This window comes from Hippichthys cyanospilos, chromosome 16, assembly GCF_059441005.1.
Source record: "Hippichthys cyanospilos isolate Australia breed blue-spotted pipefish chromosome 16, RoL_Hcya_1.0, whole genome shotgun sequence".
Classification (NCBI taxonomy): Eukaryota; Metazoa; Chordata; class Actinopteri; order Syngnathiformes; family Syngnathidae; genus Hippichthys; species Hippichthys cyanospilos.
In genome coordinates this window covers 16,751,644-16,779,372 of record NC_142384.1, presented here as the reverse complement: position 1 = coordinate 16,779,372, position 27,729 = coordinate 16,751,644, and the positions used below count along the sequence as shown (strand labels likewise).

Below are 27,729 nucleotides of genomic sequence, written 5' to 3'. Positions count from 1 at the left end.
CTGTATGTGGACAAATCAGGTTTTTAAAAATTATTATTTTGATTTTTGTTACGTTTTTTGGACTGCCTGGCACATTTTACTCTTCATTCTTCTAATTATTAGGAACCACAGCAGAAAAACGTGCAATAAACTTGACTTACTTGCACTTAGGTTCGTTGGACTTTGATTAAATTTGAAAGTGTCAAACTTTGAAGTGTTTTTTAAGGTGGAGAAAGGAAATTAGCTGCACGCTAACGTTGCTACAAGAATGCAGCTACTGTGAAAGCGGTAGATGAGAAAAAAACTAAGTCTAGACATTACAAATAGGTTATATGAGTTTTAGTGTCCCCCCAAAAGTTGTAATATTACGTCACAGTCATTACTGTTGTATTACAAAATGTCATAATTTGCAGGAAAAAAAATCGTTAATATAGAACGTTATGACAAGTTTTCTTAATTTTACAGTATAAAAATAATTTGGCAAGAAAACAATAAAATACAAGAAATAAAACACATTTTTTCAACTGATGAATTAATCAGTCTTTTTTTTGGGGGGGGTATGAGCTCTTCCTAAAAAAAAAAAAAATGCTTAACTTTACGACAATAAATGCTGAAAACGTTAAGCACTTGAGGGACATCAAAAACGCAGCAAAGCGCACGTTTAAAAAAACAAAGTACAAACTTTATTTGTCTGTCTTTACAAAGGCACGAGCCTCGATTCTCCGCCCAAACGTTTCTCTTACAAAAACACAATATCTTTTCGATGACGACGAACGAGGCCGAACGGACAGAAAAACAAAAACAAACAAACAAACAAAAAAAGCGTAAGACTTGCTTGTAAAAGTTGACGGGCCGTATAAGGATTTGTCTCCAATATTGTTCGCATAAGTGCTAATAAATCAAAACAAGAGCATATGATTGACAACCGATGTTTAAAGAGTGATAAATCCTGGAGGAAAAAAAAAAAAAAAAGATGATCAACTTTTTGTTGATATTGATGTTGAAATCTTTCGAATTCCATGGCGGCTAGACACCAATGCGCTAAAGAGGTCACCAAGCTTTTATTTGGAAACAAGAGAGCTACTTTTCCAAATCGATGAAAATACCACTAAAAAACGGATGGAATCATTCGAAAGCCAAACTTGGATTGCTTTGGGAATGAAAAGCAGGAATGAAAATACATCCTAAAACTCTTTTAGTAGCAGTCATTTTTAGACATTAAAAAGATATAATTTTTAAAAATAACTACCTGGGTTTGAATGTCTGGAATGACTTAAAGATAGACCTATAATATATTCAAACATAATGGCAATTTTCTATTCTTTCAATGAGTAATTTGTCTTTCACTTGCCATCATCTTAAGTACGGCTATCTAAAACAAACTAAGAAATGAGCGATTCGGTGTTTGAATTTACCGGATCTAGTCCTATTTTTGGAAATTACAGAGCAAGAAAACTGCAGAACGGCAACACGGACTCTCACCCAATGCCAAAGACGTATTTATACGTGTTTTTATTTTCCTTTTAAAGATTGAGACATTCAATCACAGGTAGTAATTTTCAATTTTTTTCCCCGCAAATAGTGTAATGGACGTTGGCGTTGAATGAGTTTAACATTTCTAAATTTGCATAAGCAATTTAAACTTTAACATGACATAAAAATCGCAGCTCACTTTTTCAGTGTTGGTAACCTCCGCGCTAGACAAACATGCTTGAGCATTTAAATGATTGTAATTCAGTTGTGTCAGACGCACAACCAAGAAACGGAATGATTTTCCTAGATAAGCCTTCAAAGGATATTTTTATGCCAGGCTGTAAAAAAAAAAAAACAGTATCGCGATGGGGGAAAAAAAAAAAAAAAAGTCACGGCAAGGCGAAAATACCGGGAAGCCAGCCCGGTAAGAACGGCAACATGCAGACATAAAGACAAAAAGACAAACCGCTAAGTGCACACAATCACTTTGAGAAGCCTCCCGAAAAAATTGGGCCGATTGAGTTTCAGCGGCGGGTGGGAAGAATAACAAAAAAAAAAAGACATGTAGCTTAACCGGGTAACATCCAGGCGGAGCGTATTCATAAGATCAGTCGGTAAAGTCATATAGCTGCTCTAAGTTAACCGGCTACGATCGCGGGATGTGGCTGAATATACTAAGCGTGGCTAAGCTGCCTAACACGCGGTTAACTATACGGTACTGTAGGTAAGTGTGTTGAAAAAGAGTGCTCCCATGTGTCCGCCAGCCTTGTTCAAAGTCCGCTTCTCGCGTTTTGGATGGAAGGGTGCGTGTGCGCGTATACGATCGTGCGCGATATGGACTCATGGCGGCGAGCAGTCCGGCCGATCGGCGTCGGAGGGGATGCGCGCCGAGCTGACGATGACCGCCCGCCGCTGCTCCTCCTCGCACCCGCCGCCCTTCCCTTGGGTGCCCTCGATGTGTTGGATGGCCTGTGGGGAAAAAGGGAGCGTTTGGGACGAGGGCCGCAACGGCGCACCCTAGTGTCTAATTGCCGCGCGTATCACCTTGACTGCTTACTTGACAAGCGGTCGCTTAGCCTTTTTTTTTTTCTCAAATTGACTTGCGAGTAAAAGCTAGTTAAAAAGTGCTTGTTCATTGTCGTTCCTCATCTAGGTTTTAGCCAAAAACAAGAACATTACATAATTACACATTTCGGTGGGGCTATTTTACAGGGGGTGCATCGCTGAAAAATCAAATGTTTGAACACAAATGGTGAAGCAACACAATGGACAGACAACACAAAAAGTCACATGCTCATGTTCTTCACCCTCTGCAAACTGAGCCATTACTGCTGTAGCCTATTTGGCTGTATTTTACTGACCCCTAGTGGCCAAGGCGCACACACCGGGTGGCGCGCACTAATGGCATCGACTACCGAATCACAATTATCGCTTTTCAGTTTTACTGCCTACATTTGACAAAAAAGGTTCCGACCTTTTATCAACATCTGCGAATGACTAAATTTGAAGGTTTGTGAAAGTTCCCGAGCATATTAGCAGGCTTACCTGGACGATGGTGTCCAGGTTCTGTCGGGAAGTGGAGACGGTATTGATGACGGACGCCGGGCCCATGGTTACTACGGTGACATGATGTGACTGCGGCGGCGGGGGGAGGGGCGCCGGGACGATGACGGTGGCGTGGTGCGTGGGCGCGGGAGGCGTGGCCGGGGTGGACGCCTGCCAGAGAGGACGCCCCGTTAAACATATGACATTTTGATTGTTGACATCGTCCTAGTTCCTGCGGCAGCATGTAAGCAATACATTTTAGTGTTCGTGTTGAGTCATTTGAAGTTAATCGCGACCTCATTAAACCTGAAAAACGTCATCGCGTCCCAAGCAAACGTGATACATCATCGGAGAGGCCGGGATGTCCTCTCCTGAGCACGCGAGGACTCGGGGGGGTAGCTCCGACGGGTCTAAAGATTTACACCGCTACGTTGGGCAAAAAATAGGCTGGCCCTCAGGAGGATATAACGAGCGTTGCCCCGCCCGAGAAAATAAAGGTAGAACCCTGTTGTTGGGAATACTGTTGCCATGGAGCTGGAGGGTGTGTGTGAGTGTGTGTGTTTACCTGTGGGCTATGGGCAGGTGTACGCTCCCTCTCCAGCTGCTTGTGTTGCTGCACACACCTAAGGTTCTGCTGGCTCAAAGCCTTCAGTTTCTCCGGGTACAACTCCGCATCCAGTGAGCGCATCTGGTACACACACACACACACACACACACACACACACGCCGTTATAATCAGCCTCGTGCATGTGTGTGCGAGCGGGTGAGCGCGTGGGGAAAAAAAATGGAAGGTGTGTGGGAGTTACCTGGTCTTCCAGCATCATCCTGACGGAGCGTTCCTTCTCCAGCTGCTGCCTCAGCTCAATCATCTCCCGCCGCAGGTCCTCCGTCTTCTCCTCCTCCAGGATGTCGGGCGAGCCGATGCCTTCATCCTTCTCCTCCACGCGCCTTCTCTTCGGGGAGGAGCCGCTCAACTCCTGCCGAGAGAGACGCGTTGGGCGGGGATTTTAGCGCAGTGGTTTTCGAACCGAGACAGTTACGAATTGTCGAGGGGGACAGCGGTTGCATCCCAGCCACTAGAGGGCAGTGCAGTTTAAAACTGTATTCAATTACTGTATTATTGTACATTCAACGTCTTTTTATACTGGATTTTTTAAGACCTTTTAGAGAATAACATTTTTCTTTTCGTGCATTTTTTTTTGCAGCGACTACAACTGGACTTTTAGTGTTGTAAAAGGTGAGCAACGCGATGAAAAAAGATCAACGTTGAGCAATTCAAGTTGATAGAAAACAAAATATTCAATGAAAAAAAAATAAAGAAAAGCAAGAATGTCTTCATTTGTTTTTCACTCGTCGGAACGGAAACAGGAGAATCAAAACTGACTTGAATTGCAACATAAAGACTTTAAAACACAAATCCAGCCGGGAGCCTAGCACGTTACCGGACCCCAAAAGTTTTGGGACGCTTTACCTGTATGATTCGCTTGAGTTGGCTGTTCTGCTGCAGTAGTCGCGTCTTCTCCTGCTCCAACGTAAAAATATACTCCGCCGTCTGCTGCAAGATGGCGGCCTGGGAAGAGCACGGCGCAATTGAAGACCCGCAAACGGACGGCGGCGTTACTTCCGAGCCGTCCGCTCACCTTGCTGAGTTTCTCGCCGTCGCTGTGCGGGATGAGCGTCTTCAGCGACTGGAAGCCGGCGTTGATGCTCTGCATGCGCCGCCGCTCGTTGCTGTTGGCAATCTCGCGGCGGATTCGCCTCTCCTGGTCGCGTGCCGTTTCCGGGGTCAAAGGAATGTTGGCCAGGCTAAGGACGGATTGGGATCACAAGTTAAAAATATTAGAATGAAACTACGTACAAAATGATGGCAAACGAGCTTTCGCTTACATAGCTTTTTTCTACCTTGGGTACTCAAAGCGTTTAATATTAACTAGTCATTTTACCGACTGATGACGCAGCATCAGGAGCAACTGGGGGCTCGGTGTCTTGCTCAAGGACCCTCGGACGTAGTCTTTTTGGTCGGGGATCGAACCCGCAGCCTCTCAGCTACCACCGAGCCATGCCGCAACATTTGAGGCATCAACAAGACTTTACCAAACAAATGAGCCAACATGCCGTTATTCTGCCATTCTATTCGGGGGGAAAAATCCCCAATTTCGGCGTTTGTCTCCGGCCAAGCGCTTATCTGCAGTTTCTCAGCCAACCCAACGCAAACACCGGGGACAACTGTTCGCACGCACCACGCGAGTTTGAATGGTGACAACCAAGCAGGTCAAGGCTTCCAGTATTCAAATGAACATTAAACGCGAGTTCTTTTTTTAATTGACAACAGGTTCTCGGGATATCGTCACTCTGTACTATTATACTGTAATTGTAGGCAATATAAAGAGAAATGTTCAATATTTGCTGTATGTTCAGCTACAATTATTAAGGCCAATTCATAATTGAAAAATGATTTTTATTAGAAACACTAACCAACCAGGCACATTTACAGATCCGAAAATAAAATGTGAAAAATATGTAACAAAATGATGGTAGCCTGGTTTCCAAGTAAACATCACACTAAGATCTGTTTATTTCCATGTGTGTTTAAGCTATTCTCTGTAAAGGAAAGTACCGCCCACATAAATTTTCCTTTAAATGCATATTGTAAACGTCAAACACTATTTCCCCATAAGGCATATAACGTTTTAGATTGCGCAAGTGTACCTAATAAAGTGACCAGCGTACAGTGTTTTGAAAGTACGGGGCAGCTGGGCCCGTCACGTGGTCTCTTCTGCAAAAAAAAAAAAAACGAAACAATGTGGAGATTCAGTAAACAACCGGTCGTTATTGTATACAACTATGAAAAGGGTGGCATATGTTTAAATACAATATATATTTAAAAAAAAAAAAGATATAAAGATCTGCGTACGTTGAATTTATGGTATTTCAAACCAAGGACTACGTTTCCCAAGATGCCCTGCGCGAAAACAGTCGGCTACACCAAAATCCCTCCGCCTCCCTCGTCGTGGAGCCTTGCGGACGTATACATATACACACCCCCTTATTAATAAACACCATTATTTCCTCTATTTTGACGCTATGTTGCGCCAATTCCTACTGACAGTTGCTTTCGAAAAGCCGGATAAAAAAAATACAACGTTCGTCAGTGTCGTGTTTCGAGCTCCCCCGCCCCCTTTCCAGCGTGCTCCGGGCAGACTTTTTCCGCGTCCCCCGCCATTACAACAATGCGGCAGGCAGCATGGCAGACTGTGAACACGACGCAGAGGAGGCCAAGTCACGCCGTTGCTTCTCGACAAAAATCACCCACCGCCGAAATATTACAATTTTAAACGTAAAAAAAGTCGACGTCACATACACGAAAAGACTTGAGAAGCCCTTGTTGGCTACGGCACTGGTATCCATCCACCGCCTGCTCGAGAAGAAGCATGGCCGCGCTTCCCCACTACAACTTAACCAAGCCAGCACCCCCTGATTGGGGAAAAAAAAAAACACCCAGGAGCGGGCAAGCCCTCACCGAACCCGGTCACCTTTCACGACGTCGGCGAGGGGGTAATTCGAGGATAAACGGAGCGAGCGAGCGGCAGCGTGGTGTGCTGCTGGGCAACCACGTGGTTAGTGTTTGTTCGCCACTAAATTGACACATTTCTCAGCGGAACGGGGCGAATGTCGCCCCGAAACGCCGATAGTCATCCGCGTGGCGACGCATACGCTTCGTAGGGGGTCATTTCCACGACAAATAGTCCTGCCAGATGGGTCGTGCGCGCACAATAACAGAAGCGCGTTGCCTCATCCGCGCGTGTTCCTGATAATAAATAAGACAATAACACATGCTGGCTACACACCTACACAAACCCCCGATGACTTCTTTCTCCGTTTTCCTGAAGTGTTGCAAAGAGGGCACCTTCTGAGCGGGCACCATGAAATACTCCATCCTCGCGACACTCCAGTTTTGAAGCCCCCCACCTTCCCCTTTTCCCGTCCTCAAATAACAAAATATCCCAAACAAAATGCAATATCCGCTGATGAAAAATTGGAGAAAAAAAGAGATGAAGTTGCGCCTTCTTGAATCGGATCCGAAGACGGTCAAAAGATGAATCCGTGCGATGGGAAATGTAGTTGTAATGTTACTCGACTTCCAGCTGATGGGGTTCCCTGGTTGTGTGTGTGTGTGTGTGTGTGTGTCTCTCTCTACCTCGCTCTTGCTCAGCCCCTCCCCTTTCTCCCTGCGAGTGTGTGTGCAGCTGATCGCTTTCAAGGCGGGAAACAGCTGGTCGGAGTCACGCCGCACTACCGAAAGAGAGAAAGCAAGCCTCCTTCCGCACAGATGAGGGACTGCATGTAAACAAAGGACTATTTCGGCTACTGACAACTACACTTGGCTATCTCAAAGGAAGGTCATTTTGCAGCGGAGAGCTTTGAAAGTTTATTGCTGCGCAGGGGCGAAGCTGGGAAATTTTCAGTGGGGTGGCCGGGGCGATAAAGTCCCAGAGAGGGTTGGTCATCATGATCTCACGAAAAATCATTCACACATCCAAAGCGACGCCTTTCACGCTCAGAATCAAGCAGGAACAAGTCAAAGAATAAATCAATATTTCACATAAAAAGTTAAAAAATATATACCTAAATAAACAGCTGAAAATCAATAGTTCTTAAACATGCAAGTAACTATACTAAAAAGTTAAATACAACTGAACTCTTACACAGGCAGTGATTCTGTCACGTACCACCAGAGGGAGCCTGCGTAACACGAGATCAAAATCAACAGAATGAGTAAATACTTCAAGAAAATGTTAACGTATTTAAAGAATTTTTTCAATTTTAGAAATGGGGCTGAAAGCAAAATTTTATGGTTTTTTTTATTACCTCAACTTGAACTAAAAACAATGTTTTGAAACGTTCTTCAATAATAAATTAAGTCTACAGACGAGTGAATACAAGTTGACATTGACTTTGCCTCGTATAAGAACATGTGTGCAGTCTTGTTATTGATGCGTTTAAATCAGGAGTGTCCAAACTTTTTAAGCTTTTAATGCTTTTTTTTCTCTTATAACTAAGGACTTCAACTTGCTTCAAATTGTTGTTAACTGTCCATTTTTGAGCTACATTCATGTGTTTTAATTTTAAAGAATATTAAGTGTAGATTCTAATATATCAATACCTGATTTTGTGGAAACATTATATATATATATATATATATATATATATATATATATATATATATATATATATATATATATATATATATATATATATGAACAATGTATAACTTTTTCCTGAGCATTATTTGCAACGATAAAGCCCATAAAGGCAACACATCACGCTCTACTTTTAAGCGTAAACCACCATTCATTTTTAGAATACAGTGCGTACAGCGAAAATCATATGCAGTCATTACTTACACTTATTGTGAAATCGTATTGTGCATCGTCTGTGTTTAATGCAAACCGGAAGTACGCTGAATTTGATCGAAACGGAAGTGATTGAATTCGGTCGTTAAAGCGGTTTAATACAACACAAGTTGAGGTGACCTAAAATGACTAGTTTCGAGTATTTATTCATTATTTTAATTTCAAAAGCAGTAGATTTTTCTTTTAAAAAGCGGCAGGCGTTTTCAAAAGTTAAAAAACGGGAGTCTTCCCTATAAATCGAGATACTTAAGTAAAATTAGTGCGTTACGTTACAAGACAGCTCGCACCAACACGTCGCGGGAGAAGGGAGGGGTGTGAGGAGGAGGAGGAGGAGGAGGAGGAGGAGGAGGAGGAGGGGGAGGGCAAGTGGGCGGAGCCATCAGCACGAGCGTGAGCTGGCAGCAGCTTTGGACTCGCCTGGGCTGCTCCTCCTGACGGGGCTAGCTGGGCCGCTGGCGGGCAGACGGCGGCGGGGGAGACGAGCCTCCGCACTCGGACACCGAGGAGGAAATTAAAAAAAAAAAAAAAAGGGCGAAGAAGAAGAAACACAAGCCGCCCTGCCACCATTTTCCACCAGCAGCCATCCATCCATCCAGAAGCCGTCTACCTCTTCTCGATTTGACCGGCGTTGCCATCGAGCGATGCGCTTCGACGACCGCCAGGAGACCACCTTTGGGGCTCGCTTTTGCTTCCCCGAATATTTCGCCCGTTGACAGTCGATCGTCCGCGAGCATGGACAACTAAACGAAGGGCTGTCAACTCCCGATTCTCGCCTGGGAGTCAAAAACAAACAAACAAACAAAAAACGCGAGAATGTTGCGAAAAGGGACCGTCTCTCCAGACACCTAAAAATAATCACAACAGCACTTAGCTGCATTTTTTTTTTTAAACGAAAGAGAGGGGGAATAAACGGCGACGCATTGACGAGGAGTCGCCCGGTTCGGCTCTGAGGACCACGCAGGACTTTTCTGGGCCAAGTTTGGACACGCTTCTGAGGTAAGAAGCCCGAGTGTGCGAGGCGCATCTCGTGTGTTGTCATCGCTGTCTTGTCATGTGTGTCCACGTCGCAAAGGCGCAAGAATGCGCGCAGGGGTTCAAACAGGGGCACTGACCTATTTTCCGAGACTCTCCGGCGGCGCGCCTGCGAGCCCGCTCGGACTCTCCCGGGCACACTCGCCCCTCGCCGGTGCACTTCACCGGTACTTCTCCAGCCACCAAAAAGAGAGAGAAAAAAAACCTGAATGCATTCCTGTTTAAATCAATACAAGCTAACTCGTGGTCCTATAAAAATATGAAAATACCTAAACTTGTATCATTTTGAACGTTTACAAACAAAAAAAGCAATACAATTAACTTTCAACGAATTTACTTTTGACAGGATTCAAACAGGTTAGTCTGAAACTGAAAAGAATACTTCAAGTACATCCGGAAAAAGCTCAGATCAGTCGCGTCAAACATAGGGCCCGCGGGCCGGCTCTGGCCTCAAAACAGGTTGTATTTGGCCGGCGAAATGATTTTGTAAAGTAAAAAAATGAGCTGAATTTTTTTCAGTGAAAAACTTGAAACATTTTATCATAAATGGTAATGTTAACGTCTTATGATTATTAGTGATTTTGACATTTGAAGTTGTTGTTTTAAAGGCATAAAAAAATATAGCCTGATTTTATTGCTCCGGCCCACTTGAGAAAAGATTTTCCTCCATGCGGGCCGGCAAGCTTAAGCGAGTTTGACACCCCTGGCTTGGATGGAGGCATTTGATCCGCTGCGGCGACCCCAGAACGCCGAAAGAAGAAGACTTTCGTCGTCGTGCGGTTAACATGAGTTTGACGCTCCTAACGCAGAAGTAAAAGTTCAGGGTTTTGTCCTGAGCTCAATCAACCGGAGCGGACGAATAGAGCCCATTACAATATATGAATACCAGATTTAGATGTTTATTAATGGCGAGGCCTTAATTCCACCCGTCCGTTTTCTATAGCGCTTGTCCTCGTTAAGGTCTCGGATGAGCTGGAGCCTATCCCGGCTGACTTTAGACAAAAGGCGCGCTCGGTCGCAGGCGATCGAGCGGGGTGGGATTATTTCAACGGAAGCGGGCGAGCGGGGCCGACGTCGGTAAAACGAGCTTTTCTTCCGATTAAGCGATCCCCTGCCCCCGAGGCTCATTGTGCCCGCGTGAGGCTCCTCCCCTTTGTTGGTGGCCTCCCGCGGGCCCATTGTGCCACGCTGAGGATGCCAGCGGAAAGAGCCAAGGCGGACCTAACGAGCCCCGCGTGGCAAAGGGAGGTGGAGGCGCACTCGGGGGGGGGAGTGAGTCGTCTGGAGGTTCTGGTGAATCCCCGCTGGGCCCGGAGGCAATATATGCCTGCAAACGTCACCTTTACCTGCAGAAAAGCGGAGGAACCATCGCTTTTGACCAGAGGCACCGCGATGTCATTCCGCGTTGCAAAATTGCCCCCCCGAGATGAATTCAATTAGGTAGATTTTGATGTGTGATTCATATGCCACAAACACAATATTAACTTTGAAAGCTGTGTTTCGTCAAATAACAATATCCAAATGGGTTAACTGTTTTTCACCCGGTCCGTTTTATTCAAGGGGGAAAAAAAGGCCACATTTACAGTCTCACGATAATACACGACACAAAAAAAAAAACACCTGACCAAATAGGGTAATTAAATCATTCTTTTCTGAAGTAAAAAGTGTTGCTTTTTTTTCAGAAAACAAACAAACAGCGCTTGGTTATAAAAACAAAAAAAAAAAACAAAAAAAAAACACTTTTCATCCTGTTGACTTTGAATAATGAGAACTGGGAACTGCAAGCACAGGTGCCGGTAAGCCTGAGCGCCGCAGTGTTTACCCAATCAGCTGATGTGCAGTTCAGCCGCGGGTCAGCCATCATATCCGTTTGAGGGGAAAAGACTCGGCCCAGATGCGGAGCCCTCTATCATTGCACGCACAAGTCCCAGACTCCGCGTCCGAACCAAAACAGCCGGCCGCAGGGACCCGGCTCGGCACCCTTGAGATACGCATTTGGCTTTTTTGGCAATTCTTCCAAAACTCAGCCAAATGCTCGCTTCAAGTGTCTTTTTTTTAAAGTTGAAATTTAAATATTAAAAGAAGAGAAATATATTGTGTTTCATTAAATCACATTACGTATGAAACGGCGTGCTTAACGCTAACAATACAAAACGCAATGGACGCTAAAGCGAATCAAACTAGCATCAACACTTCACGCCAGCGTTTCTCAAAATGGGTGGACGTCAAGACACTTTAAGGCTTGCTTTTAGAAAATGATTGAAATATTAAATAAAAAAGAAACAGTGTATTTATTCACACCACATTACAGAGGAAACACAGCTAGCTTAATGCTAACGATTCAAAATGCACTGGTTGCTAAGGCTAATGAAACTAGCATCAATGTGTGGTTGTTGCAACACTTGACGCCAATTTTTCTCAAAATTGGGGTATGTCAAGTGCGTACAAATTCAAAATACAGTATATCTAAAATCAATCGCATACATGAAATAAATTATGGAAATGTTTCAGAAAAAATGCTGTAAGTTCATTAAAATAATGTTATATTCAGTAGGCTATTTAGTTATCTTACAAATCCAATCTTCCTCACATCAGAATAGTTCAACCCAAAGAATTCAAGCCAATATTTAAATAAAAGAATAGATCTCTCCTATAATGCGAAAGGGTGACACTTTTTTGCCAAAGCAATGAGTCTTTTTTTTTTATCATGCTTTGTGGTGGTTGAAGGGTACATGGCTGAAAAACAAATTGAAAAGGGGTACATCACTTAAAAAAGGGCTGAAAACAACTGCCGTAATCAACGGATATTTGAAAGAATGCCCCAGCAATGCCTGTAGACAATGGAAAAATACCCCGAGTAACTTTGTCTTCATTTATTAAAAACGTCTCAATTACACCGCCCTCTGGTGGCCAAGTCGCACTCACCAGAAGGAGTGGAGATTCACATTTCAAAGTGTTTGAAATTTCCGATCATAGCAAACTCTTCGATTCGTACGATGCGGAAAAAAAAATTCTTTTAACATCAACAGGTGTGGAAAATTGGGGATAAAAAATAGCTCTTCACATTTTAGCGCCAACTTAAATCCAAGACACATGGCTCCCACCTCCCACAAGCATTAGCCCCCCTCCTCAACTTTTCGTATTGAAATCCCACCGTGCCACAACTGTGACATCATACCCCTTGGACGCCCCAACGGCTTTACGGCGGAAAAGGTGGACTCTAATGGCATACTCCTGCGTCAGAGTGTGACCGCGAGCTATGCCTTAGCGGCAACCCGCGGCGCGTTCTCTCGGGCCTAATAAAAGCCCCAAACCGCATGTGATGTAACCGACGGAGGCCTTCTCGCTTCATTCTTACGCTTTTCATCGAGTACGTCGGCGAGAAAACGACACGAAAAATGAAAATGCCCGAATACAACGAGTACGTCGGCGTGCAGAATTAACACCGCGGCGGGGTTCCGTACGGCGGATCTGAAAGGCAAACCGGCAGCAGGGGAGGCGGGATTATGCCGATCGGCGAGTGAGGACGTGCCGCAGGAGCCCGCTACAGTTCAATAGCAAACGACAAAAAAAAAAAAGCTAGCTACATTCCCAAACAAAGTCACTAAACGGTGCTACTTTGATATGTGGCAGGATTTTCAATGAACTCTTCTCATGCCAGCATATTCAGCGTTTTTCACTCACCTTTCTGTCGACGTAAACACGGCTCTGAAAGATTGACTTCCATTCTTCAGTTACACTTGCAAGTAGGTAACAGCTGCGTTCGAATGATTTTTCGACTGTTTGAGAATTCTCGTCCGCCGCGCCGAATGAGCTAACCATCCACACTCCAAACATTCCTGATGTAGAAACATTTTCATGTTAGCTAACATTTATTTAACGCCGCCACAAGTTTCTGTCTCCAGTCACCAGTTGATTCAAAGTTTAAAATGATAGTTAGACAATAGTCGCAGCTATTGAATATTTTGGTATTTGGTATGCTACCTAAAATTACAATTCCAAATATAAGCTTACGGCTGCTCGCCGCTAACATCAGAGGCGCCGGTACTTGCTGATAACAGACGCTTTATAATACATGTCCATTTTGAAGCATTCCTTCTCAGCATGATAAGCGACTGAATGTGATTTCTAGACAATGGAGTTTTTTGGACGTTGAGTCAAGTTAGCTGTTGATGAGATGCGGAGTTCGACTTCAAAATAAAAGTGTAGCAAGACATTGAAGTTAAATGTGAATTTGGAAGGTTTATTTTTCTAGTTCTCAGCACATTGGTGGCAAGTTACCGGCCTACAGAAAATTCCATAAAAGACGGTAGGCACTTATTAGGTTGCTAGCGCGAGTCTCCGGACGCTTTCATCCTGGTAACTTGGTGCACCCTCAAAGTGTATTTTTATGAATTCCACATTAGCGTTGTACAATATTGTACAACAGTATGGTCGTGAGCTTCAAACAAAAACCTGAACCGCAACTTTCCAGCGTGAGACGAAAACAGCCGGGCTACACATGCGTTAAATTAGCCGACACGTCTCCAGAACGCCGAAAGCCAAAGCCCACTCCCTCTCCGCATACGATCAAGTCTTATATAATGAAAGTGTCGTCTATGAGGCTGGGGGGGGGGGCTCATGGAAAGTACAAGGGAGGGACGGTTGGGGGGGAAGCAAGGAGTGTTTGGCGGGAGAGGGTGAGGGGGCGGATATCTTCCAGAGGACCGTATATGCCCGGCCCAAAAGCCGAACATGAGAGCTGCTTGTGTTTGTTTTGGGGTCTATGCAAATTCTCCCTCTTCTGTTCAAATAAAACAAACAAAAACAACGCGATCGATCCCGACCTCCAAAACGCGGAGGGTACGATCGAAGGCGGGGGAGTAAATAACGCAAACCAGCTGTGGACGCCGTCAGGGTACAGGCCCCTTCCTCCCTCCGTCGTCGTCATCCGTACGTTGCGTTCAGGTCCGGAAAGTAACGCAGGACTTTCCGCCGCCCCGCCCCGTGCACGCTCTGCGTTTTGTCGGTATTCTCTCACGATAGCCACGGAGCAGAAAGAGCGTGAAAACCACCGCCAAGAGGTAGGGCGGGGTCGCAGGAGCCCGCTTGTTTATTTTGGAAATGCGGGCCTCGCGAGCGCTGGAGCAGACCCCTCAAACAAGCCGAGGGCGGGGAATGCGCAGGCGGAGGAAAAACGCAGCATTTTCTCGCCCTTAAGATCAAAGTCGACAAATATATGATTTAGCGCCGTAGCCGGCGTGATTAGCCTATATGATGATGAACAAAAATGAGGGATTAATTAAGAGAAAGTATTTGGATCATTTTCATTTTAAAAATGGCCCAATGATTACTCAATTCTTAATAGATTGGTCGATTAATTTTGACAGCTCTTGTATATCGCATTGACCTTATTTTTCAGACGATAAGGCGCACCGGATTATGAGGAAAATTGTTTTACTCTTGTATAGGTTGCACTGGACTATAAGGCACTGGTTGTAACGTCAGATATTTACGCAAAAATATGGTAAATGTACTCTAAACATTTTTTTTTATTGTGATGCGTTTACTTTTTTTAATGCTGCCTGGTTACAGCAACATCATGACTGAACATGTTTAGAAATAAGAGCATCACCCACATACTTTCAACATAAAATCCTCACACTCGATTTGTTGGAATACAGCACCGACACAACAGTAACACACCCGAGTGCGTTTCCTATCTGAAAAACATGGCTGGTTTTTGCTAAATTGCATTACAGTGACTCCATTGCAAAACTTTGTATGCCAGAAATAAAACAAATTGTGCTACCGGATATCTTTTAGAGTTGCTGAATCAAGTTTTTCTTTCATCAGTTAGGCGACGCACGTCGGGAAAAAAATGATCCTGGAAAAAAGTATGAGAACCGCTGTTGTCGTCAAGCGGCCTACCTCTACCTGCTAATTCCACCCCCGCCCTTCATGTCCTGGTACACAGGTGTCACCCAGCCAGGGCGCGGCGCCCCCGCAGGAGGAAATTACGACAGCGAGTGGCAATAAAGACTGCCCCCGCCTAGCCGCGGCCACCCGGAGGCCGTGTTGCATAAATCTGCGGCCGGGATCGTATTACCTCCGCCTTTGGAAGACGGGGAGGGCAGAAAGGGGCCGGGCAGGAAATGACTGCCAGCGCCCCTCCCGACGCCGCTACCCCCGCGCTCGGAAACGATTCCCCACGCCAGACCGCCTTTGGAGAATAGCGCGAAGGGAGGGACGTGAGAGACGTGTAATAGCGCCGCAGACGGTGAAACGCCACCGCAATATCGCTGCTTATTATCCCTCGCTTTCCATACTGCAGTCCACGCTATTAATCTGTCTTCAGTTTGAGAGGGGAAAGAAAACCACAGATTTCTGGATGGATTCCCGATCCCGGCCGCGTCGATGGAACTCGGTGGGGTTTTGACTCCAAGACGCTTGAAAAATCAAAAAAAAAAAAAAAAATCAGCATACGTTATTGTCGTCTGAACAATTCGCACCGGATCTAGTTTGAGTTCGGTTACTTGGATCAACGTCCGCGACCGTGACCGGAGACGTTCGCTTCGACCTTGCCGGAATTTCAAAACATGGCTACGATAGCGCCGTGATTTGACGCTCAGAGGTTGGGGAAAAAAACAAAACAAAACATGGACTGGATCTCTTAATCGGAACTGACAGCGAGGCCTCCCCGTTCCCGCCGATGTTGTGAAATGCCCCCCCCCCCAGCCACTGTGAGATGACTCAGCGCCCTTCAGAGTGGCCATTGTGTGAAGTGCCTCAGACGAACCTTATTTAGCTTTCGCCGTTAACATGAGCTGTTAGCTGCTAGCTGAGGTTGTTACAGCATTATTTTCAATAAAAGAAGCGAGCAGACCGAACCGCCGTCCGAGTTCATCCTCGTTCACACGCAGGCGTATCAATAAAACTGAGAGGATCATGTCAAAGTTATTCTTTCAGCCGATCCAATTCAGAGTGCGCCTGTTAGAGAACTCGGAAAGGTTAACGGAGTGAAAAAAGTTTGGATAGTTTTACATTGTCGCCAAAGTGTTTACGCGTAAGACGGTAACATGGAGAATACCAGATGTTGACACGGATGCGTGTCATATCAGGGAAGTGTGGTTACGAGTACGACGACTTCAGCGCAAATTCTACCAATTCTCGGTAGCAGCTTGAAAAGTGCAAACTCCGCCTTTGAACTCCTTATAAGGAGTGGCCTTTATTGCACCTCTCAAGCCCCCCCCCCTTCTCCATTCCTGTGGCCTCTCCGCGGGCAGTGACGCAATCCTCAGACTCCCGCGCGCAATCTTAGCGTCCGGAAGCGTCGCGGCGAGCCAAGCGGAGGCGTCGCCGCGGCGCGCTCGCTCGGCAAGCGAACGGGAGGAGGGGGCGGCGGCCGGCCGGCCATGGAAGCCGGGCCAAAAGCGCGTTAAAACAGTCGGGAACTGCCGCGATGGCAGGAAGGCCCGTAAAAGTTAACGGCAAACTTTTTACCGCATATTTATAGCTAAACGTGTTTTGTTTGCACGTGTTGTCGTTGTTGATTTTGTGTATTTCTATTGTAGATTTTTATCCTCGCTGGCCATCTGCATCTGGTTTCTTGGGGTTTGCTGGATGAGGTCTGCGTTTCGGAAGTGAGCCTCCTAAGCTGCTCCCGCGGTGCCTGTTCTCACATTTTGGGGCTTTTTACAAGCAAAGGCATTCACTGTATTTAGAGCTAACCGGGCCTACTCGGGCTTCCTTGAATTATTTTAAAACTCGTACATTTATGAAACGATGCTATGGCACTGCATGGATTGGTGTTTTGAGTTTAGCGGGAAAAAACAACAACTGAGCAATGGCGCACAAGAGATTGGTAGCGGTTTGGTCCTTACAGAAATGATGGAATTGTTACTGCTGGAGAGGCGGAAATCAGAAGAATTGGACAATTTTAAGTTCAACTATAGCTCTAAATCGTAGGTGTCAAACTCCAGTCCTCGATGGCCGGTGTCCTCCATGTTTTTGATGTTTCTCTCTCAAACACACCTAATTCAAACGATTAGGATCATTTTCAAACTCCCGCTTGGCTTGCCGATTAGCTAATGATTCGAAGAAACACCTGGAAAAGATGCAGGATACCGGCCCACGAGGACTGGAATTTAGGACCTGTGCTCTAAACCAGGGGTCCCCAACCTTTTTAACCCTTGTGCGGTATTTTGTCCAATCTTTCCATCAAAGGCAGTCAAAGCAGTGAAAGGGAGCTGAAATTTCACCCGGATGATGACAAATTCGGATTTCGACACGGCACGAACACTTATCACACTAGCACGAGTGCGACATCCCTCGGCTAAAAAACTGCCCCCAGATCCATCCATATAGGTCACTAAATCAAGTCTGTTTCAACAACCGTGCAAACAACCTTTCGAAAGCCGATATTTTCCGTATTTCTTCTTCAAAACCGCCGGACAGTTTGCCCTCCCGCCATCTCCAACCATAAGTCAAGTGGGGTCACTGTGACGTGCAATAATCCGGCCCGGGTTTACCAGGCCACAAGATGTGAAATCTCAGTCAGATGGCTGTTTACGGATCGGGCGGGCGGTAATCTCACGCTACGGATTGAGCGCAAATGCCGCTCTGGCCGCCACATCTGTGTCCAAATGATAATGGTTGATAATGTTAGCGCTATACCTGCGACAAAGATGAACAATCCTAATTTGGATCCGCAAAATATGTGGGAAATTCAGGTAAAAACGAATTAGAAACAAAAAAAAGAATGTAAATGAATAAAACGGGGAACAAATGGATCGACGACGAATCGGTAATCGCCTTTTAATCTTTTTTCAATTTTTTTTTTTTGTCTAATCATCTTGGTATCCCGGAGGATGAGGACGAGGTATTTGTCTTAAAAAGTAATGCACGAAATATTCCAAATTCTGTTTAAAAATAAAGCGTTCAATGGAAAACAAAAATAGAGCTGCTTTATATTGCTCATGGTTATCAGCCCGTGCCTATTACGCACTTACATATTATGAGTGAATTATACTTCTTATCTTATTAGCTACTCGTGGAGCTGATAAATGAAAAGCAAAATATTGGAAAGGGCTCTTAGATGACATTTGGAGGCTCAATATGAATGCCAGCATTCCACCAAAGCTCATTTAGCGCTTGGCCCCTGACAGCAAACCGCAAGCACGACCCATCCTCCTCCATCTTGACCCCCGGCGCCCACCGTCCGTCCCTCCCTCCCTCCCACCCGCCCACTATCCCTCCCTCCCTGGAATTCCTCCTCCTCCCAACGCCCTGGCGGGAGGCCATCGGTAGCTTCCTGTTACTCGGCCACGCTCTGTTTTGTGTTTCCACTTCCCTTCTTTTTGCTTTCATTTCTTAAGAGCTGCTTTTATTTTCCACGCGTTTCTTGTGGGACCACAGGAAGCAAGCGCGTGTTGCAACCTTCTGAAAACAACTTGATTGTCCCCGTATAGCCTGACGGGATACTTTTTAGTTGACGTCCAAACATACGAATAGTTGTCGGTCTATTTGCGGATTAGCATGAGAGAAGCACGGTGATGAAAGAGGAAATAAAGGACACAATGACGAGGCTAAAAAGGTAAAAAGGGAGACGGAGGCCCCGGGGGAGGAGTGGAAACTGAGGTTTCCTGTCTGAAAAGCCCTCAGCTGCGTACGCCGCTCTTCGCAGACCGTGGCTCTCGATCGAATGTGCCGCTGCGAAAGATTTTTTTTTTTTTTTTTTGAAAATACACCCGTTGTTTACATTACACGAGCGGGTCATCTTTTGTTCTTCTTCTGGGTTCTCGAATAGAGCCTTCAGAAGTTTCCAATAACAGAAAAAGCGGCTTTTATTGAAGAATAGTCTCAAGACAGGTTGGAAAAGTCACTAAATGCAGAGACAAAGACGAGTTCGACCCCGGTTGCCATGGCGAATTGGCATCCGTCAGCACCTTGTCAAGAGACCTGAGTGGATTGGGAGTATGGCGGGACATTAAAGTCGAGGACCTCCTAACTGTGTCAACCACTACGGAAGTCTCTGTGACCCAAGACTGCACGTGAGCGTGAGAATGAAAGTCTTGCCAAGAGTTGGCTTGCCATGCTTGAGGACATCTCCCAGGGTCACAGCTGGGGGTGGGAAGATTAGGTTACAGCCCGACTCTGTGGGAGCCACACAAGAACAAGTCTCACACCTGAGGCTTAGTGTTGATACCTGTGGTCGCTTTGTACATCATCAGATCAGAAACATGATCCTCTTGCCGCAGATCTCGTCAAGCTAGAGATCAGTCTTTGGGATCGAGGTCAAGGAGTGATCCATGTGAGCTTAACCAAGCAGAAGCACGAAGGTCCACGAGCCCACCGATCTTAAACGCACACCGTCTTCGTGCTCTACCAGTCCTTCCAGGATTTCCTTGGCTTCAGAATGAATCGTTACATTTAACGTATGGATTAGTGAGCTTAGCTTGAGGGGACCGGCGTAACTCCAGGAAAGTTCTGATCAAAAAAGATGCAGCGTTTGTTGGAACTTCTCAACTTGGACATTTTTTGTAATCGATAGAAGGTTGAAGGAAAGGCTTTAGCAAGTCCTAAAAGACACTTGGGTCCTCCCTTAATGCAGGGTGACGAAGGATCAAGCGGGCACACACAAAGGCCACCTCCTTCCGGCACTGCTGCATCCTCACTTTGCCCCTATTGCCCCTTCTGCCTCCCCACTGGCCATCGGCCCCTGTCCTCTCTCTGGCTGCTTCATGCTGTGTTTACTCTGCCCCACAGCGCCAGGGCCCCGCTGAGGGGACAATGCCGCCTTTCAGAGAAACCGTCGACCCCACGGTCGAGCACGGAAGTCCGCTTGGGGGCGGGGGGTGACGGCCGACACCCCTTCCCCAAACTTCACAGCCACCCGCCAACTAGACGTGCACACACAAGCGAGCGGCGCGTCTTCCTCTTTCCTGCTTAGTCTTCATTTCTCATAAACCCCCCCTGGCCGGCACTGAGAGACATCCAAATACTGTGAGTCACTTCCCAACCAGTTCAAAATCTGTAGAATGTCCGGCGGTGGCGGTGACTAAGTCACCGCAGGACTAACATTAAAAACGGCAATGCCTCCGAGGTTGCTTCGTCGCAGTCAAAAGTGGTTAAAATTTTGATTTGCTTCATAAAAGCTTAACTCACCAGCATCAGGTGTTGACTTGTGATCTTTCAAAGCCAAGACCGTCCCCAGTGAGTTTTTTTTAACGTTTTACTGTCATTACACCAGCACAAGTACAAGGAAACAAACTTTCAGCCTTGAACCTTCCAAGAAACATACAAAAACAAAGACCGACAGAGGGATTCAGGACGGAAAGACTCGGATATCTTAGATGGGAAAAGAAAAAATGAGGGTTGGGGGAGGAAGAAAAAAAACAGGACTTTGTCTATGTCCCATCAGGGGCTGTAGCATAAGCCTGGGAAAAAAAAAAAAAAAAAACTAGCATATGCAACATAGATGTACGTCACCACAGATCTTGAAACATACATGTAGGACACGGGAGGACTACAATCTGCCAATGATGGCTCGTCTCTCAGAAAACTCGGGTCGGGTCAATGCTATCTGTTGAAGGTGTCGCCATCAAATGAGGAGAACTGCTGATCGGTTCGCGTAAGGTCAAGTTACCATCCAATTATAGATGAAGACGTAGATGTATTTGAGACAGCGTGGATTACAAGAAGGGAGGCCACGTTTCTTTTTGTCCGCCCACATAGGATGAGAGTGGGATTTGTATAGAAAAAGGTTAAGCTGATCCCTGGTCTCCGCCTCAGGGTAAGGGGCTTACTCATTTAGTGGATGACAGGCGATTTTATGCTTCTCTGGCCGCGATGTGAAGCCGCCGGGCTTGACGTGCGGCGGCGGTTACGGCGCGGTCAAGGTTGAGCTCATCCTTTAGACATTCGCTGTGTCGCTAAGGTCAACGGCTACAGAAGCGCTCCTTCAAAATTTCCCATTTTTTAAACTTGGTAAAAGATGCTTGCTATCACTCGTGTATTGGATTTCCACACTGTAAAAAATGAAGCGTTTTTCTGGGTTGTTTAAACAGGAATCGTCGTTCTTTTTTATGTCAACCGTGTCCCGCAGTTTTTGTGGGCGCAATGACCATCCGTCCCTCATTGGTCCGGCGAACCTGGCGACCCTGTGCTCCGTACCTCCCAGACACATGGCCTTTCTCATGTGGCCCCCAGCCAATGGCTCTCAAAGCCCCCCATTCATGAGCGCGGTGCTGCATGTGTGTGTGTAAGAAAGAGGATGGGGGCGACGCAGGGGAATTTGTTCAAATTAATGATTAATCAATGATTGCCTGTCCTTCACTACAACCGACTGAACGCTGGACAAATAACTGTGTGCAGGAGGAAAATACAAAAGAAAAATTCAAAAGTATCATGCTAACTATCATCAAATACCAAAGAAGAAGAATCAGGTGAAACAAAAACAATTTAAAGTCATTTGCCAAAGTGGGATTCAACTGTATCAAAAAAATACTATTCAAAAACATTACGCTGACTATCATCTAACACCAAAGAAGAATCGGGTGAAACAAAAAACTAAAACTATTCAAAGTCATTTGCCAAAGTGTGCTTAAGCTGTATAATGCCATGACACTACAAAACGTGTATTTGATGGTGGCTGAATGAATTGTTTCTGGAGCTTTGGCTAAAATGAGCCCCGTTAGCAGAAATTTGCATTCCTAATGTTACCGGTAGGGAAAGTGGGAGTGACATCTCCATGAAGTGCCCTGGTCACAACCCTCAGGCTGGGTCTCGAGGTCAGCGTGTTTAGGGGAAGAAGTGGGTGGAGTTAATGCAGCTGGATTTCAAAACCAGGAGGGGGGGAGCTCACCGGCGGGGTCTAAAAGGTTTGAAGGTGCACGCTGCGAGGTTTTGAGGTGGACGGGGCTGATGGGACAAGGTGCGGGGGGCCGAGGGGTTGGATGGTCGAGCTTGGCGGTGAGGGTGACCATCTGGATTGGATTGTAGACATTCCTCAGGAAGAGTGCGCGAGTAAAGGTCAAGATGGGGAAAACGGGAGGGGTAGCGGGGAGTTTTCTTGGACGGCGGTGATTATTTTTCTTTAGCTTACTCGGTGTTTCGGTTTACGGTTGTGGGCCGTTCACCATTGTCGGAGAGAACTACTTCCCCGGCGGGGCTGTGGAATTTCAGATACGCGTAACCTGGCGAATATCACAGGTGTATTTCATTAGGAGTCACAGTTTGACTCCGGAATGTGCCGATTTACTGCACACGGGGTGCTTTTCGAAAACACCTAACTGTCCTTTACTGGACCCTTTGGTCTAACTTGCCCCCCGTGTGTCTGCAATGTTTGTTCAGGTGTGGTCATGCTTTCCCTGGACGAACCCCTGGACCTGAAGCTCCCTCGGCGGGCCAACGGGCGGGACAGGGGGTCGCGCTCACCCCCACTCTCCCCAACGATACCCAAAAGAGCTCGCCACCTCCGCATGACTGACGACGGTACCGCCGTCATTGATCCCGCCTCCCCGGCGTCCCCGGACGCAGGTGCTTGTTATTGCAAGCGGCAGAACGATCCTCGTATCAGATTTCATCTCATTTGTGGCTTTTCCTACGGCTTTTTTAGGTATGCAACAAGTCTCCCACGAGCGAACAGATTCCCCCACGCCCCCCGCGGTGGATCTGAGCATGTCTCCCTCCTCCCTTCGTCACACGCCCACCTCACCCGAGATGACCAATGGAAGCTACGCTCCCGCGTCGGTGAGGACCTGTTAATCTAACTTGCAAGTTCTTAAAAATGATCAACGCGATGAACTTGCATTAAAATGCGAGGATCCGTTTTTCACGTTGGACTAGGCGTGGGTCGATCTTAGATAACCACGATTACCACACACACACAGTATATATATATATTCAGTCTTTTGCTAATCCTCATCGTTTTTCCATCATATGCTTCCACCTTTGTAGTATGATACGGTTTGTTTGCATCTTGTAAATCTTTGATTGGTGTACAGAATTGCTACGTCCGTGTTATGCTGCTGAGCTGCACTGTTATGATGTCACATATTTACATCCTGCCTACAAACCATCTGGTGGAAATGCAAGTCTGATAAGTTTACTGAACCGAACCCTACGGTGGTGGTTTCACAGTAATTAGGGGTAAGAGGAGTGTCTCGGTGTCTGCTAAATACTTCCTGTGTCCCGAAAAAGATCCTCCATTCAAGATGAATTCACCGGTATGAAGCATACATGCGTATATACATGTATAATCCGATTACGGACGAGGAACAGCCGCATGCCGACTGATTCATTTGCCTCCCGATCGAATTGAGACAAGCTGGCCTGAAAGCATTCAGCCGCCCCCGCGTCCCACCGAGATAGCTCCCGTCGCTGTCAAACACTCTGCACTTAAGTTGACCCCACGCGGAGGCAAGTGGGATGCTGTCTCTCCGTTTTACACACTTTCGTACGTAACATAAAAGCCCCGTTTCGCATGGCGAAGCGGAGACGAGTGGGGTCAATCGGTTTGCTGAAATTTGCCACGTCTGCAAGATTGGCAGAACAAGTCAAGAAGACAATGAGCGCCAAGATCTTTTTTAGGATGATCGTATTGTCCTAAGACACATCCTCTAGTTGTTCAGTTGCAACATCTTGTTAGGTTTGAGCGTGCGAGTCCTAGCTGACGTTGGGAGAATTTCCTAGCTCGCACGCCGAGTCTAGAAACCAAGGGCGGTTTTGTGGTGCGCAGCGGGGGACTGCATCAAGAAAGGAAATAGATGTTTGGGGAAAGAAGGAAAAATCAACCACCATCTAAGTACCTTTTCGGAAGCCGGTCAAACGAGAGTCTACCAGACTACCTGGAACAAAACGCAACCGGCGTAGATGATTGATCTTGATCCCGATTGCGTTTTCCCTGCCTAGAATTCCAAACTGTCGCAGGCCTTTCAGTTTTTTGTGCCAATGGGATCCGGCGCAGGACTTCACCTTCCGTCGTCCATGTTTCTCGGCCAGACGAGCGATAAAAGGGCCTCGCCCGAGCTCTCGTCGGATGAGCAGTTGGCTTGCCGCTGGAAGAAGGTGAGACTCCCGAGCGGAGATGTAAGACAGCCTCATAAGTGAAATTAAAAGGTCTTCTTTTCTACAGTGCCACCTGCTCTTTGACTCGCTTCAAGACTTGGTGGACCATGTCAACGATTTTCATGTTAAGCCAGAGAAGGAGACGGGGTACTGCTGTCATTGGGAGGGCTGCGCTCGCAAAGGGAGGGGGTTCAACGCCAGGTGAGTGCCCGATGTGGGTGTCATGAGAAAGGAGCTGAGATTGACCGAGGTTGTTTGGCACCCCGGCAGGTACAAGATGCTCATCCACATCCGCACGCACACCAACGAGAAGCCTCACCGCTGTCCCACATGCAACAAGAGCTTCTCGCGGCTCGAGAACCTCAAGATACACAACCGCTCGCACACAGGTCAGTCGTGGAAGCGCGGCGAGTCGAGATGGGAGTAAGTTGGTGCTCAAAGCTGACTTTCGGCTCTCCTTCAGGCGAAAAGCCCTACATCTGTCCGTACGAGGGCTGCAACAAGCGCTACTCGAACTCCAGCGATCGCTTCAAACATACGCGCACACACTATGTGGACAAGCCCTACTACTGCAAGATGGTGGGCTGCCTGAAGCGCTACACAGACCCCAGTTCCCTACGCAAGCACATCAAGGCCCATGGCCACTTTGTGGCTCAGGAGCAAGGCTCGCCGGGCGGAGTGGGGTCCATGCTGAAGGGAAGTCAGAGTGGGGGTTTTGCTAGCGGAGGGGCCAAGGATTCGGAGATGTCCTATGTGAGTGGGGCTCACATCATCATTCCAGGGGCGGGGGCCGCTTTCCTGGGCGCCCGCGCTCTTCAGGGTCTGGGCGGATCGCTTCCCTTGTCCCCCCTCAGTCCTCGGCCCCTGGACCTCAGCACATTGGGTTGCCCCGGTTCCCCCCCGGGCAGCTTGGGAGGCGCCTCCGTCCTATCGTTCAACGGCTCCCCGCTAGGTCTGGCAAAGTCGCCACTGCTCTCCGCGGCGTTCGCCTCCTCGACCCTCGGCGTGCCCGCGGTGCCCGTGTTGGGGGCGGGCGCCGAACGTAGGGCCCCGGGCCCGCAGGCCCAGAAGGACCGCGGGGAGGAGGCCGAGAGTGAGGTGACCGCGGGGGTGCTTAACCTTTCCGCAGGAGGGTCTCATGATCCCTTGTCCTGGGTGGTCATCCCCCCGGGCACTGTGGTGCTCAAGCCAGCTGTGGTCAACTGATACACAAAAAAGGCATTCCAGAAGAGCTCAGGGGGTCGGGATGGGAGGGTGAACGTACAGGCGGTCAAGGGTGGCGGGGGGAGCGGGGAGGGGATCGGCTCACACAATAGCTTCAAAGGGGGTCGAACGTGTGCTACAAAATGGGAGATTTAGACGACGCTACATTTTACGAGTGGTAGAACGCGGGCCTCTTTTATTTTCGAGGGGCTCAAGAAAACTTATATAACACGGCCTTGACGGGGGCCCCTCGTTGTTTTCGTACTTTATTCATTCCGTGTTTGTTGGTTCTGTGGACGGAGCCCGTGAACGTGAGTTATACATGTCCCTCAACTCTTTCCGGTATTTATAAAAGACGATCGACCGTGTGCCTCTAGCCGAGCAGCGAGACAGACAAACCCTGCAAAGAAACACCATGACGCACTCTGCGCTGGGCCAATGTGCACGTTTTGAAAAACTTTTCAACATAGAACTTTGGTACCATTCGGACAAGTTTGCCAGACCAAAGCAAGTGAACGTAAAGCATCTTAAATGGTTCAGTTACACACAGCGCTCAGTCGTAATCACAAAACCTCAAAACCGCTGCTAACCTTAGTGCGACAGGAAGCAAGTCATTATTTTTGACAATCTGTCCCCATTTTGGGGAGGCCAAACAATAAGGACCGGCCGGGTCCTGCCGAATTTCTCGCCGGGCTTTGCGGATTTCTTCCGCGGCTATCTGAGGACAGACAAACGGTGTTACATCACCTGGCAAAGACCAATTATCGGTTCCTCTTTAGCAAATGGAAGGCACTGCTCTTTGGCTCCCCCCAGTGGCAAGATGATAGGCACCACATAGGATTGGACAGAATTTTCAGTTGTTTTTTTTTGTTGCTCCTGGATTGACCAGCTGCCTTCCCGTAATGGAATCAACATGGCCAGTTTGTGTATGAAAGGCCCACTGTGGTGATAAACACTGCTGTCTTGTGTTTTCTTAAAGAGCGACCCGGCTGAAAACCAGCTGTGAAAAACAGATGGCCGTCCACCGACAGCTTCACGTAGTTGGTGGAAGTTCTGTCCTGCGGTCGACAAACCGTGCCAAAAATAGTCAAGTAGGTAAAGGGGGAAGGTCACGTTAGGCTGGCGGTGGGGGCCAAACATTCAGTGCCAAATCCAGCTGGATTGACAATGAAGCCACACTATAGCAAACTGCCTCGTTTGAACTAAAACCTCTTCGGGAAAAGGTTGCGCAATTGTTTGACGATGCCGTGGCCACGCACTTGGCATAGTTGCTCTTTCTTCCTCTCGGTTTTTTGGGAAGTTGGATTTAAATGTGGGAGGCTATCAAGAGTGCAAAAATGAGAAGAGGCAGAGAACCAACAGACTTCTATCTCGATCCTTCTTCCATCCGTTCCGTTGGGAGCGTTTCCTTGAGCGCGCACGTCGAGACATTTCTTGTCGCCATCTTACATTTATATCTATTTTTGTATCCGTACGTTTGGACGAGACATTTTTTTTCAGATGTTGAATTTGCTTCTCTTGTTCCGACTCCAGCTTCTCTGCAGTTTTAAGGCTAAGTCTTTAGCAGGATGAGCTGCTCCGGGATTCAGATTTGAAAAATTTCAAGTGCCGCTTGCACGGACGACTGAATGGTGCAGGTTTTAATCTTCGGTGGGGTATCACGATCGGTCACGAATGCCCCCCTCAATCAACGACAGAAAGCGTCACGATCTCACCGGTTCGCTTTTAACTCCATGGCCAGGCGTACATAAGAAGAAATTCAATCATTCCAAATCATTCGGGGCCAGTCCTTAGACCGATGAGATTCCGAACGACGTCATCGGAAAGCGGGCGCTAAGTAGGCTAGACGTTTCCGTTCCCACGGCAACAGTGAATCCCGCAGATGCGGCGGAGGCTTTCCTCCTCTTCTACTTGACAGCAGGTTAAGCTGAGGACAGCCTCGGCTAGGCGGCAAAAATTTGGATATGACACCGACACGGTTTGCATATCGACTAAGCCGGTCCTCAATTTAACCCTTTGAGTTGCGTCTGTAACG

At 47.1% G+C, this 27,729-nt stretch overlaps 2 protein-coding genes across 7 annotated transcripts; one reads left to right on the top strand and one right to left on the bottom strand.

Annotated features, from left to right (window-relative positions):
• Positions 1-639: 639 nt before the first annotated feature.
• On the bottom strand, positions 640-15,624 carry tfap4 (transcription factor AP-4 (activating enhancer binding protein 4)). Of its 5 annotated transcripts, XM_088436278.1 has the most exons (8): positions 15,360-15,624; positions 9,524-9,613; positions 4,638-4,803; positions 4,469-4,567; positions 3,804-3,974; positions 3,563-3,685; positions 2,998-3,168; positions 640-2,421 (listed from the first exon to the last, which is right to left on the bottom strand). In XM_088436278.1, exons 1-8 carry the CDS (start codon positions 15,383-15,385, stop codon positions 2,293-2,295), a joined length of 975 nt encoding a protein of 324 aa, XP_088292404.1. In that variant the 5' UTR covers positions 15,386-15,624; the 3' UTR covers positions 640-2,292. The 5 variants fall into 5 exon arrangements, with proteins under 5 accessions (XP_088292404.1, XP_088292405.1, XP_088292406.1 ...); XM_088436279.1 differs by lacking the exons at positions 9,524-9,613; positions 15,360-15,624 and adding an exon at positions 6,846-7,183; XM_088436280.1 differs by lacking the exons at positions 9,524-9,613; positions 15,360-15,624 and adding an exon at positions 6,359-6,815.
• Positions 8,785-25,747, top strand: glis2b (GLIS family zinc finger 2b). 2 transcript variants are annotated; one of them, XM_088436276.1, is made up of 7 exons: positions 8,785-9,407; positions 22,776-22,961; positions 23,041-23,174; positions 24,336-24,491; positions 24,559-24,692; positions 24,762-24,880; positions 24,955-25,747. In XM_088436276.1, exons 2-7 carry the CDS (start codon positions 22,784-22,786, stop codon positions 25,695-25,697), a joined length of 1,464 nt encoding a protein of 487 aa, XP_088292402.1. In that variant the 5' UTR covers positions 8,785-9,407; positions 22,776-22,783; the 3' UTR covers positions 25,698-25,747. The 2 variants fall into 2 exon arrangements, with proteins under 2 accessions (XP_088292402.1, XP_088292403.1); XM_088436277.1 differs by lacking the exon at positions 8,785-9,407 and adding an exon at positions 19,764-20,426.
• Positions 25,748-27,729: the final 1,982 nt, after the last annotated feature.